The 14,981-nt window shown below is 30.6% G+C and overlaps 2 protein-coding genes across 2 annotated transcripts in view; both read left to right on the top strand.

Moving 5' to 3' along the window:
• Nucleotides 1-8,737, top strand: part of LOC111621927 (coiled-coil domain-containing protein 85C-like) — a 34,792-nt gene extending 26,055 nt beyond the window's left edge. The window contains exons 5-8 of the mRNA XM_023364178.1: nucleotides 5,148-5,315; nucleotides 5,449-5,505; nucleotides 8,337-8,438; nucleotides 8,522-8,737. Of these exons, the coding sequence (XP_023219946.1) occupies nucleotides 5,148-5,315; nucleotides 5,449-5,505; nucleotides 8,337-8,438; nucleotides 8,522-8,557 (363 nt within the window). The 3' untranslated portion in view covers nucleotides 8,558-8,737. The remainder of the gene's footprint in view (nucleotides 1-5,147; nucleotides 5,316-5,448; nucleotides 5,506-8,336; nucleotides 8,439-8,521) is intronic.
• A 511-nt stretch (nucleotides 8,738-9,248) lies between these two features.
• The window catches only part of LOC111621926 (calpain-D-like), an 83,742-nt gene continuing 78,009 nt past the window's right edge, over nucleotides 9,249-14,981 (top strand). Inside the window, exons 1-2 of the mRNA XM_023364177.1 lie at nucleotides 9,249-9,252; nucleotides 12,757-12,770. Coding sequence (XP_023219945.1) covers nucleotides 9,249-9,252; nucleotides 12,757-12,770 — 18 coding nt within the window. The remainder of the gene's footprint in view (nucleotides 9,253-12,756; nucleotides 12,771-14,981) is intronic.

The following is a 14,981-nucleotide window of genomic DNA, read 5'->3' as shown; positions in this document are numbered from 1 at the left end:
CCTCTTCCATGGATTCAATAACATCTCCATTTCCAAGTGCAAAATCTTTCTTCATGATTCCTTTTTCTGTGTGAAGTGTTTTGCATTTGTCTAGGCCAAACTCCATTTGTATGTCCTTAGTGTATGAATGTGTGATTTGTAGGAGTTGATGTTGGTTTTGTGTGGATGCATAAAGTTTTATGTCATCCATGTACATGAGATGTGATAGTGTAAACTGTGTTGTTTTTTCATGTCTGATATTGTAGCCATATTGCATGTTGTTTGATATGTTGGATAATGGGTTCAGGGTTAGGCAGAACCAGAGAGGACTCAAGGAATCTCCTTGAAAAATTCCTCGCCTAATGAATATTTCATTTGTTTGTATGGAAGTGTTACTAACCCTGAGATGTAGTGTTGTTCTCCAGTGCTGCATAGTGTTTTGGAAGAATGCAATGAGTGATGGATGTATTTTGTTCATGTGTAGAATATGTAGCATCCAACTGTGTGGAACGCTGTCGAATGCTTTTCTGTAGTCTATATATGCCATGTGTATGTTTCTGTGTTGTTTGTGTGCTTGCCATAGAATGACTGAATCTATGAGTAACTGTTCTTTGCATTCTCTGTGATTTCTACGGCAACCTTTTTGTTGTTCTGTAAGAATGTTGTGTTCTTCAACATGTTTGTATATTTTGTTTGTGATACAGGATGTCAATAATTTGTAGAGTGTTGGAAAACATGTAATTGGTCTGTATTGTGTGGGAGTCTGTGGTTTTATTGTTGTTAGGTTTCATGTAGGTGATGCCTTGAGTAAGAAATTTTGGCATGTCTTGTGGGTTAATGATGATTTGTGTTAGATGTTTAACTAGTTCCTGGTGCAGTGATGTAAACTTTTTGTACTAGAAATTGTGAATGTTGTCTACACCAGGTGTCTTCCAGTTATGTGTTCTGTTAACAGCATAGCAGATGTCATGTACGTTTATATCAGCACAGTACATAGTTGGTATGTTGTGCATATTATTATTATTATCATCATCACTAATCTTTTCAATATGCATTCAACATTAATATTACTGTATATTGGTAAGTTTTACACATTTTCTTATATTTATATAAAGTAAAGGTACATTGCACTTCTTCACTCACTCTCTCACTCAAGGATATAAAATGTTTGAATAGATGCAAATTTCTTACAAAAAACTCAAGTAGTATAGTCAAATGGAACATCAAATATGTTACCAGAATAATCTGAAGTTTTAAAACAGCAAAATATTTTATGTACTACAAGGTGTCAAGGTTTGACCTTTGATGCCTTCTTAGATAAATTAGATGCCATGATTAAGTGCCATCAAGTTCTGAAAGTGATCATGAGCTTTGCCCTTTGTATTAGTATAAAATTACATATGAAATATATTTATCATTCTTAAGCAATGTTATTTATCTATGTTTCCTTTCAGCTTATTGAAAAATTTTTTTTAATACATACAGTGATACAATAATCAATGTAGGAAAAATTTACTTAGTTCTGAACAAAATTATTAATTATTTCAAACAACAAAAGCAAAAGACATTATCTGACAAAAATTGATGTTGTTATCTGCAGTTGATGTTGTTGTCAGTTAGCTATTGACAGTTCATGTGGTATCCATTTTCCTAGCTTTGAAACTTTTCCGATTTGTTGTAGATATCTATGAACAGTTCCATGGGATGAATTTAAACATTCCGCAATTTCATCAACTGTTAAAGATGGTTCTGCTTCAACTAGTGCAGAGAGAGCATCATCATCAAAGTCAACGGGTCTTCCAGTATGAGCCTTATCCTCCACACTGAAATCATTATTTCTAAATCTTTCAAACCACTTCTGCGCAGTCCTTACACTTGTTACAGTTTGATTATAAGCAGTATTTGATTTTTTGGCTGCATTTGTAGCATTCTCATCACTTAAAAATAAAAAGTATAAAACATGTCTCTTATATTCATCTGTTACTTCCATTTTAACGAAAATAAACAACTGAAATGTTCCCAATTCTGAACAGTATTATATGAATGAGATCCAATTTAACACTTCAGTGTAAAAATTATCACATTAGACTGGCATTTTTAACAGCAAAACAAGATTTTTCTCAAGATCATAAAATACGCATGAACTTATGGACTGACCTGATAATTCACCAAATTGTAGATGCCTTTTTGACTGGGACTTGCAGGCAACAACATGCATGGGGCAGCTGTCAATTTTGAATGGAGGGTGTGGGTTTTTTGCCCTTTTAACAAAACAAATTCTCCAAAATAAGTAAAAATCAAACAAAATATAACAACCCAGAAAATAAAATAACATTTGGGCTCAATTCCTCACAACTAAACTATACTAAGTTACATAAAATTATGTATTATGCATAAAAAGCATATATATGATAGTTTGAATTCAGCATATTAATTTATTGTTAAAATTAATAATTCCTGTGCCTTTGTCAAAAATTTCTGAAATTTTGCAGGAAGGTTTGTGTATTAGGAGATTGATGCTATTAAATTTTGGTGGTTGAAGGTCAAAGGGATGGGGATATGGAGGGGGTCATGTGTGAGTGGAGTTGGACTTAATGAAGATTTTACTCATTTTTAGCATTTACAATATTTTTTTTATAAAACTTATCTCTACCTTCAATATTAAGTAGTGATGTAATGAATATTCGGTTACTATTCGGTATTCGGCCTATTTTTCACTATTCGGCCGAATACCGAATACCTAAAAGCAGGAATAAGAAATAACAAAAACACAGTAAATTAATCATTTTGGTATTTACGTTTAATGTTATTGGGTTAGTGTTGTTTGTTTATATTTATTTATAACTTATAACATGCACAAAATAAAAAAGAAAATAATATTAGTCACACGTATTCACAATTTATAATTACAAAGATCAGCACACATACACACCTATTCGTTCGAAAATCATCGCACATCTGAGGGTCTGACCCTGCCTATCCTTTTTAAGCGCTCATCTTTGCTCTTCCCTTTCTGTTTCCTCTATTGCTCTAGTCCACGTATGCCTATGCATACATCATAATACGCGCTCATGATACATTCGATTCATCACTTTTCCATCATAGTTTTTCCATTTTACAATTACGTGACTCATAGCCTGGTGATAATGGAGAAAAGAGACAGATAGGACGTTGGTATAAGTCACTGTTATGATTTCACATATTCGAGACAGCTTGGTATCCTGAATGGCCCCAGGCTTTCGCCCATGCACGCTAAGTGACTTTCATTATAAGCATTTAGCTTTCCGAAGTCTATGACAACAATTGTTTGGCATACTATAAATAAGCTGCCTCAACTTGTTCCATTATGTTATCAATACAATTTCATATTTATCTTCACATTTTCACTTCGCGGTCCTTCTCTCTTCTTTTTCCGTTATTTACACATGTAGGTCATTTCATTGTTATCCACATTTGATATCATCACTTATCACATACTGCCATGATGTTCGTGTCTGTCCGCTTCAACTGTCAAGAATTAACGCGATTGGCAAAGCGTAGTGACAGCGGGCCAATAGAGAGCAGGATCCTTGCCATAATGCGTTTTGCGTGCCAATTTTCGTACATGCGTTAATCAAGCCGAATAGTATGGCCAAATATACTATTTGTTGCAACACTAATATTAAGCTTTTTGTCATTTTATAATAATATAAAAATTTTTTAAAATGTAATATCATAACAGCACTATACACAATTTAGCTCTTGCTGGGAGCATTATGCAACTCATTGCTGGATTTATTTTTTAATAGTTGTAATCAATCTTGCAAAATTATTTTTTACTGGAAATTTGTTAATTATATATAAAAAGAAAAATAAATTTAAGAAATTCAAAAATTTACAATAAAGAAAATGCACCTACTCTAAATTTTTTCATGCATTCATATGTGTACTGTACAAGTTGTATCATATTTTCTCAAAATGTCCAGCATGCCACATAGAAACGGGGGAGACCAGCATGCCAGTTAAACTGACTAAAATATAAAATTAATCAGATCTAACAAAACTAGTTGTTAATTAAACATTAAAGAAAACATTCTTCTGAGTACCATAAAATAATAACATTGTAATTTGAATGACTTAAAATCAGGAAGAGAGTTTTTGTTTACAAGACAATAAAACAATTAATGACTTATTGGTGGACTTATTGAAGTTGTACTGTACATCCTTCTCTAGAGGGCACATTAAAAACATTATGTGTTTTTATTCTAAAACTGTGAAATGGATTAACAATCTCTGTGTGAAATTTGAGAGGAAGGTGTTATTTTTAAGTGGTAGATGGTCAGTGTAATCCACACTAACAATTACTACTACTATGTATAAAAGCAGATGTTAATCAGTGTAAGCTGAGATAATTTACAGGAGTTTTTTAAATTTAATATGTTTATTTTTGTTATTTTGAATCAAATAACAATAAAGTACACATAAGAAAAGCACTTTCAGAATTCCACGATTATTTTACATGGTTAGAAAGAAGACAAAATAAAGAAATTAAACATATAATCATAGTTTTTGATGTAATCCTGACAGTTTCACAGCTTTAGAATAAAAACTCATAATTTTTTTAATGCACCCTTTGGAGAAGTATGTATAACTTCACTTAAAGCAGCAATCCTGCATTCTCTGGGATAAACTGACATTCCAGTTTTTACCATATGGAAAAATCTGATTTCATGGTCACCCTTGAATAGACAGGAATGCTTGTCATTCTGCAAAAATACTGTATCAGTTTCAATAATAATCATATTAGTTATTAGTTTATTAATTATAAGTTATTAATATTCATATTAATTAAACTTTAAAATGAAAACTTGCTAATTATAAACTAACTGTTGTATTTTTTATGAACATTAAATTTCATTTTTTATAAGTTCACTTTGTTAATTTTTGAGTTATCTAATAAATTAGATATAAGTTTGGGATTGAGGACATTATATTGTTACTAATGATTTAAACTTTTTTAAAATTTAGACTATATTATAATAAATTACATTATCTAACATTACAAAATTTAACAAAAATGCATGTATCCATAGTTTTCTAGTAATCATGCATTCTGAAATTTGTGCTGAACACTAGTGTCCCATGGAATAGTGGTTGGGATTGCTGTTTTGTAATAATATTTTGAAAAGAACCTTAGATTTAGAAAATTAATAAAAGTTGTTTTAATAACTCATTATTTATATTTAATTTCTCAGAAAATGAATGAAGAGAAAACAGAAACAAAAGATTCTCAAGGAAACGTTAATGGATTTGTTCATTGGAATATGTCTAATAGACAACCTTCCAATTCATCAGTGGTAATTATTTTAATTTTTAAACTGATTCAGTTTTATAATTATATATTTTTAATTTTTATATTGAGTGTTGCCATTATATTTTACATAAATTAGATAAAATTTTGAAGTATATATGTTTTTGGTTTTGTTATAGGGAGAAAATGACACAGTTGGAATTAGCAAACCAGAGGCAGTTGTGCATGCAATGAAAGTAAGTGTATTGTCTTATCACATTACACTTTAGAGCCGCTGCAAACTAGCGAGAGCAAAACACTAGCAAACATGCGATAACACATCCGATGATGTCAAAGGCTCCTTCCCTTTCTTCATGGCTATGCGGTTTTTCCTTTGCTAGCGCAGCAATGCGAGCATACGCTCGCTGTTGACAGAATTCAACAGATAGAGCACTTGCACTAGGAAGAGAGAGCGGGAAAATGGATGAATGCATGAAGGTGTTGTCAAGCATCAAAAAAGAAATAATAGAATTTTATCGATGTAAGTAAATTACATGATTAATACAATACATTCAGTATTGAAAAGAAAATAGTATAAACATTGTACATAAATATATTTTCGGCTAGTTAACCTGTTCGATGTTGAAATTTTTATTTGTTGCCTGTGACGCCATGTTGAATTTTCGTTGATGTTAAGCCTAATTTTTTTTTAAAATAATAATGGTGTTTATTGTATCGTAAAAAGTTATTTTTTTATGTTTCACAAACAAAATATATATAATGAATAATATAAAAACGAAAAAAATTTTATGTTAAAAGTTCGTTTTAATATAAAAATTGTGACGTGAAGCAACATCTAGTATCAAAAACGTACCAATGTAAACACGGAAATATTTGGGATCACCCACGTAGGTCAATGAGGTCAACACAAATATTTTCGGGATCAACGTAGGACAGGTTAAGCCCAACTAGTTAGGTGTAACTAGTAGGCATGTTTTTTCCATGCTGTTTCCAAGTTCAGAATGAAAACTGACTGATTACAAGTATAGGTTATAATAAAATCTTTGTTCTATAGACAATCCATCACATCTGTGGAATCCGAGTCATGTGAACTACTATAAAAAGAACAAGAGGGATTCCACACTAACACATTTAGGAGAGCTTTTAGCTTCTGAACACGGAATCAACATCACTTGTAATTAATCCAGACCATGAATTTAATATCCAGCCTGGTGGCAACACTAGTCGCTAATCTCCCACAATGCAGCACTTTTGTGTGAGCAAATGTTGTGTAGTTTGCAGCTGTTTTATGCCCGCATAGCTTACCTAGCAAAAATGGCTCATAGCCTCATGGGGAAAAAAGGCAGGGCTTTGGAGTGCAACCAAGTGTAAACTAGCTCCCACTTCTTGTAGTTTGTGGCAGCTCTTCAACTTTATTATTAAAGTTATATTGCTTTAATTTAGATTTTAATATGTTAAAATTGTTATCAAACAAATTTAATTAATGATTATTAATGATTCTTTACAATTCCTATATTAAAAATAATGACATATGTTTAGTCTTTTATTTATATGGTGCAAAAATTTGTATATCTTTCGTACTATAATCATGAACCCACATTAAAAGATTTAAGTACAGAATTATAAGGGTCAGTCAAAAAGTAACAAGCCAGACATCAGAAGGATTATGTTTCTACTAATTATTGTTAAGGTGTCAAATACAGTCTATCATTTATGCCACTGTGAAACAAGATAAGTGGTATGGTTGTAAAACTCCTGTGGAGTTCTTGGAATCATTATCTCAGAGCTGCTTTTATCTCATCATTTGATTTGAAATGTTGGCCATGTAACAAATGCTTAAGCTAATGTAAATATAAATAGGAATATCTGCTTTCTTTACCATGAGACTATTTTGTGTTGTGCATTCTGTTTAGGGGCATTCAGTTCATTACTTTATGACTGATTCTTATATATTAAAAAAGTCTTATCATAATGAAGATTATCATAACTGAACACTGTACTGTACATTATACCCTATTCACACTGTACATTTTAAGTGGGATTAAGGTTTAAGTAGAATTAAGTTAAGTTGCATTGCCGAAAACAAGATTAACTACTTGTTCACACTAAGTAATTAAAGTGAATTATTCGCTTAGCCCTCAAGCGGGTGTACTCAATATTACATTTTAAATAAAATCAAAGTTTTGTTTATTTTTGATAAATCATGATAAATTAATTTATATTTAGAAATTTAAAATATAAATAACTTATTTAAAACGATAAGACGTTAGTTAGGAATTATTAACATTTATTATCAGTGATGTCGTTGTCATTGGCAGCACGATTCTCTCAATGTTTATATCACTTTAGTGACAGAACTGTGATAAGAATGGATTCTTGACAGAAATTTATATTATTATTATTATAGTGGGTTATACTCGGTTCACACCGGTGGCTGTGTACTATGCCAGACCACAGTCAAGGCATAGCAACCAAAAACTAAAATTAAATAAGTGTGCCAGTGTTATTATTATTATTATTCAAACTTGTTATACTGAAGCAGCATATACATGCTATCAGAGAAGAGTCTCGTTTGTTCAAACATTTATACATCTGCTTCTGCCATTATTTTTGAACTTGTGGCGGACCTCGAGGAAAGCTTGAAGCAACTTAAGCTTCTTTGAGAAAGTGATTTAAGCTGACCCAGTTGTTAGTAGTTAAACCTGTTTAACGTTAAGTCAGTTCTGTTCATATTTCATACCTTAGTCATTTAAGCTGGCTTAAAATATACAGTGTGAATAGGGTATTATCATCAGACATTGACTTCAGACATACAATATGTCTGAAGTCAATGATGATAATGTACAGTGTTCAGTTATTTATTTTAGTGCAATGTTTCAAAAATAAATTAGTTTGTATTTAAATCTGTAAATTATATCTTGCATTAACTATTATTTTACATAGATTTATTTTTCAAGTTGTACCATAATTGTTGAATCTCTCTTAAATTTTGAATAAAAATTTTAGATAGATTTCATTTATTTTATTTTATTAATAATATTTTTATATGTTTATTATTTTTTCATAGGTATTAGAATTACATGAACATCTGGATCATACTAATACTAGTGATATTGATTCAGAAGAATTGGCAGAAGGCGAAAAGGCATTAGTTCGAGAAATGTGCAACGTGAGCATTTAGGCTTAAAATGAAATATAAATAATTTTATCATTTGCTAATATTATATGATAATTTGATTTGAAAATTTTTAGGTGGTTTGGAGGAAATTAGAAGATGGTCCTTCTTAGAATTCTTAAGAATTGCTTGAAACATGGTTTGTTATGTGGGCATTTTGTATTGTACTAATAATGGTTTGGCTTTATACAAAAATAACTGTTAAAAAATTCATTTGTAAATTAGATTTCATGTTTCTTGTTTTGTTTTAATTGTTTAAACTCTAAGTGGAAATAAGGTTAAAATTTTTTTATAATTTTTTTTTTCTTCTTCAAAATCTAACTGTTCATTCATTTGTAAATTAGTTTTTCTGTTCGTTCTTGTCTTGTTATTGTTGTTATTGTATAAAATGTTTATGGACATAGGAATAAGCTTTTTTAATTTTTCAGTTTTTAAACTGTAAGTGTTCAAACAAAACAGTTAAAATATTTATAAATTATACTGTTTTTTTATATTAGAAAAATTATTCCAATTATACATATATATGTTGTCCTTTTAAAATCAAATATATACTTAATAATTATTTATAAACATTATTGTAATAGTTATATAAATATATTGTTATCAATTTATACAATAGTACAACTTTTTAATATGTTTTGTCTTTGTCTCTTATAACAGCAATTGAATTTATCTAATTTAAAAAACTGTAGTACAATATTGACAATGATTCATAATAGTTAATCTATTATAATTATTAGATTATAGTGTTAATACAAATTACAATATAAACTCATGAATATGATACTTGTGCAGCTCATTTAAATGGGTTTGTGATTTTAGCCAAAGATGCTATTTAAAAAATTCTATATGTACGAAAAATTATTTTTATGGATAAAGTTTTAGAAATTTCACTTGAAGAAACTTTTGATGGTGATAATTTTTACATTGTAAAGAAGCTTTGGTTCTCATCCGTCCAAGACAACTGCATCCCAAAGTAGAGTAATTCATCTCCGAGTTTAAAAAATAAATAAATAAATGTAAATTCAAGCATACTATGAATTTGCTTGAGTTTAATGTTAGCTAATGGTTTTATATCTTGTTGTTTGATAAATTCATTCAGGAAAGAAAGATTATATTTACTTGGAAATGTATTTTGAAAGTTTCCAACAGTTATAGTACCTGATGATGATTCCATTTTTAAGATCTGATTGAAAGATAAATGATGATTTGTAACTCAGATAGGACAACTTACTATTTATCAATTTTTAAAATATGCATTGTAAATCTGTAGTAACCTAAATATTGACTTTTGTATAAAATATATATATATATATTATTTAACCAGTAAAATATGCATGTAATTCTATATTAATGCAATTATTTTTATAATTAAATTCAGAATTATAGTTTTAGCGTTTACTTGTAATTTTGAAATACTGTTATCAAAACATATATTTACACTTAAAATTATATTGATTATTTTCTGAAAATTATAGTAATTATTTATAAATATAGGATTTTAGAATTTTTAAAGTAATTTGATCAAATATAAAATTTTGTACCATATTTGTTTTAATGATCTCTTCATAATTTGTATTAAACAATAAGCATTATATATTTGATCAAATACTAATTTGCTATGGCCAGATTTACACATAGCTTAAATAAGTTACAGCTTAGGGCCTCACATTTTTATATGTCCCCTCACTAAATTAGTGAGGGGGACGGACAAATATTGTAGGCTGCCACCTTAAATGGGACCCAGTATCAAATCTGAATGGGCCAAGAAACTCCAGAAATTTTTATATCGCAAATTTAAAAAATTGTTAAATCCTGGAGAGAATGGATCAACCATTCCGTTAAGCGTTTTCGAGTTTCTGGAAAAATATAGAGAGGTTTATATTAACGCGACGATTCTACGTAATAAGACCCAGGGAAATATCGTATTGATAGTTTATTATCTGGCACAATAAATTGATGCATAAAATCTTGATTTTTAGCCGAACCTCTGTTTAAGGCTTGCCGACTGTGTGCGAGGAGTCCAGACAATCGGGCGTGGACGTGAAATACACACTGGGTTACCATTCACTTTTTCCGGTTTAATAAAATACAGTGGCGTGCCGTCATTGGAAGCGGTGGATGCGCCGCTTCCCTTGTATTTCCTAAAAAATAAATACATATTAATTTTAATTATACGAAAATAATCGCACAATAATTTATTATAACCGCATTATGTATCTTATTACAAATTTCTATACTACACGTGAAAAAAAAAAAAACATAAGATTGCTATTGTATATTCGAATATTAGGGCGGAGTGGAAGCTCTGTATCGTCAGCATCCAAAAAGCTAGATTCGCGCATGCGCTTTACGGAGCACCAACCTCACCCGGTTTAGCCGGTGGAAGCCTAGGACCTCTGGTGGATGCTACGCGTATAACGGATCCAATTCTATCCAGGACCGGTTCTGGGATGTTAGCCGCCCTCGCCCGATTACGTGAATAACGAGTAGATTTATAACTTAACTCAACCGATAAGAATTTACTGGTATGTTTTTATGATAGTTCTGTATAGTTGACAGGAGTTTTAAAAAAACCCATTAAAATATTTGATACAGTGGAACCTCGGTATACGTCTGCTTTAGAATACGTCCAATTCGGAATACGTCCTGTTTGGACGAAATAAATTTTGCTCGGTATACGACTTAATTCAATTATATGCGCCATCTATCAACAAGTAGCACTATCGGTATACTACACTAGACTAGACGTTCGCGGTGCTACGGTTTATAACTTTGTTAAATTTCTTCTGATTTTAATTTTTAAGTAACATTTTATTATTTTTATTAATCATGGATTGCAAAAGGGCAACAGAAAAATAAAAATAAAAATGAATAGAATCGCAACGGAACTGAAAAAAGAGATTGTTGAGAAATATTAAGGTGGCATGCGTGTTCGAGATTTAACTGTTGCATACCGTATTCCGAGAACGACGACATCGACAATCGTGAAAAATAAAAACATTATTAAATTTGCTAACGTTGCGAAAGGGGTTAAATCAATTTCTAAAAAGAGATCGAAGACATTCGATCATGTCCAGAAATTGCTTTTGCTTTGGATAACTGAAAAACAGTGTGCCGGCAACAGCGTATCGGAAAAAATTATTTGCGAGAAAGTTAAAAGGATACATGCTGATCTCATGAAAAATCAAGCAGAAACTAGCCAGGAAAGCGAGGTGTTTAAAGCCAGCCATTTTTTTACATGAGAACGGATTAATCATTTTTACATTACTTCTTATGGAAAAGGTTGGTTTGGTATACGTCCTATTCGGTATAAGTCCAAACACCAGGAACGGATTAAGGTCGTATACCGAGGTTTCACTGTATTTTTATTCCGCTCTCTGATTTTATATTACTCACGGATTTCAATGTTAAACCAGTGATATTACGATTTCGTATTTCCCATCTTTAAGTGGATGCAGAAAAAAACGTGTACAATTCTTGTATAATGTTAAAAAATTAACTGTTACTTTGGTAGCATCATTTACAACTAAATGTAATGAATGAGAGAGATGCACGAGGTACAGAAAAAGCTCTAGAATTTATATTCCTTAAATTTACGATTTATGTATCTGTTGTCATAAAAATTTGTCTTTCCATTTTTTCCCGAGACTACAAATATTCGAGTACAAAGTAACTGGTTTTGACTTATTTCTACTTAAGAAGTAGTTAAATAATTAGGGAATTGGGGACATAAACAAAACCCTGACGAAAGAGCCGAAATTTTACTTAAACAAAAGCTTAACCGAACCATCTCTAGTCGAGTACAGTAGAGACTGATTTCTTCATATTATTAATGTAATAAAGACAGAAATTTTTCTAGTTCAACGAGAGTGACCGAAAAGTTGTAAATTTTGGAAATTTTCGGGGACAACACCTGGTCCTAAAACAAATTAGAAAACAAATGACTATTAAGTTTAACATATTTAGATTTTTACAGCTATGGTGAGAAACGTTTAAAATTTACAACAACCCTGTCGCATTTGAGGTATACTATGATGCGACAAAAGAGGCATTTGACATTAACCGATATCGGCACCCTCGGGATTTGGCATGCATGCACGCACTGCACACCTACCAAGGTCGTCTCTGATTCCACTGGTATGGAGCTATTTGACTAAGTGGTTAAGATTTAAAGAGTAAACAATATTTTATGTTATTTTTATGTACGTTTCTTTACAAAGCTATATTTAATTATTATTTTCTTTAAAAGTATATTCATACAATTGAAGAATATTTTATACCAGGTATGTACCGGTACATCCACCACACATTTTATTTTACCAAGTAAGTTTTTATAATTTTAATTTTAATTTTAGCCCTTATATCGTGGCTAGCGATTCAGAATGTAATTGCGATATTGAAAATTTATTTTTAAAAAGTTTTCACTCAAAATCATATAATAAAAAAAAAAACATTATTAAAAGAGAAAGGCCAATGCCTAAGTTAAATACAAACACTTAAAAAAAAAACAATTTTCTTCGACATTTCACGATAAAATGGCTCTGTAGATGCATAAAAATGCAAAAATTGTTTTGTTGGCTTGCCTATTATTTTCAAATGAAATTAGTGTGTGGAATAAGAATGGCTTTGACAATTTAGCTCAATGTTTTTCAACCTGTGGGTCGCGATCCCCATGGGGGGTCGCGGGTAAAAGGAAAAGACAAGTGTTTGTAGGTCCCACACTACATTAAAAAAAGGTACAATTTCAGCGAGAAGGCTGTACCTGTTTATTTTACAGTACAATTGGTGTTTTGATCGATATTTAGGTCTCAACCATGGGTGCAGCCAGGGAAGGGCCTGGGAAGAAATAAAAAAGTAGAAGCTGAAAATCCTGATCCTAAAAAAAAAGTAAACGGCTCCCTGTGCCCAATGCTATAATTAAAGGAACTTTCATACTTTATCTGTGTTAAGTTATTGTCGATTCTTATAAAATTTTCATTTTAATCAACAATAATTTGTCTCAACAGAAAGAAAATTAAATACATAGTTTTTAAAATCACTGATATAGTTTTAATATAGCCCTGGGGGGTCGCCAGAATTTTTTAACTTGTAAAGGGGTCGCGTATTCAAGAAGGTTGAAAAACACTGATTTAGCTGGCAAAAGACACGAAAAATTGTCGATTCTTTCGTATTTGAAGTAATTTGGAAATCAAAGCGGAATAGAATTTAACATTAGTAAATAATATAAAATAAATATTGAAAATTATATCAAGGTATACGGCTAATAGATATATTTAAATTAATAGATGTTATATGTTTTTATCAAAGCAAGAATCGGCATTTAGAGGACATGGGGAATCTATTGAATCTAATAACAGAGGTAATTGAGGATATTGAACTTGTTTATTTATTAAGTACGTCAGATAAATAATCTATTAAAAATACATTTAGAGAATTAACTGAATGCCCCTGGAAGTCGGCTTCTTACAGAAACACAGCTTCCCTATCATCAAATGTCACGGCACGCCACTGCTAATAAATGACAAAAAGTTAGTTTAATACGACCCAAAATTGCACGAATTAAATAAAAATTTACTTAAAAGTATTAAAATTACTTATCTATCTTTTAAAGTCTTCGTTACTTCGTTCTTGGGAAGAATAAAATTTACGCATTTTATTCTTTCCAAAAATAATTTTTTAATCAATTTTTTAATGCTAAAAAAATGATTTTCTAAATAAAAATTCAGAATCTCCTACAAAATATATTTTATTAATAAATTAATTTAAAATATCTTAAATTCTCACAAAACAATATCGGTTTATTAAAAATTAATTTATAAGAATAAAACTTTTATATAAAAATAGTTTATGAAAGCTTCGAGTTATATTGTAAATTGATTATGCAGTACAGGTAACCCCCGTATAACACGGCACTTCTATAGCACGGATTTAATCTGACACTGTTCGAGAAATGGGTAAAACCCTCGTACAACATGAAATGTAATAAATTTTTACATACATAAGTACTAATAGTTCACAAAAATTATTATTTTCGTGAACTATTAGTACTTCAGTATGTAAATTTTCTTTTCTCGTCTCCATACACATGGTCCTTCGCGAAAATTATTTCAATTTTGCCAGATCTCGACGCTTCTACTTTGAGGTTGCCAGATGTTTTTCCCTTATTCCATAAGCGCTTAGCACCATATAAGGAAATTTATAAAGATCTTTTAACTAGAAGCAAGCAATTTAAAATTACATACTTTTTTTGTAAAAGGTAAAGCATGAATCTGAAAATAATGCAGAAAAATGCTCAGAGGATAACGATAACTTGCCAAAAATAAAACGCTCTCGGTTAATAGTGTTTTTAGTGATGACAAAGAAAACATTGTTTAATTTATATTAATATGTATCACTTAAGAAAATTTTAATGAAGATATTTATCTTAATTATGAAAATATAGTAGCATGTTTTTTTAATTTTTGGAACCTAACCCTCCTTTTCGCATAACACGGCAATTTTTTGGAACGTAACTACCGTGTTATACGGGGGTTA

The sequence above is a fragment of the Centruroides sculpturatus genome, unplaced genomic scaffold (genome assembly GCF_000671375.1).
Source record: "Centruroides sculpturatus isolate CEXI.00-Female unplaced genomic scaffold, Cexi_2.0 scaffold31, whole genome shotgun sequence".
Lineage (NCBI taxonomy): Eukaryota > Metazoa > Arthropoda > Arachnida > Scorpiones > Buthidae > Centruroides > Centruroides sculpturatus.
The sequence above is the reverse complement of the archived record's forward strand: the minus strand, read 5'-3'. Positions and strand labels throughout refer to the sequence as shown.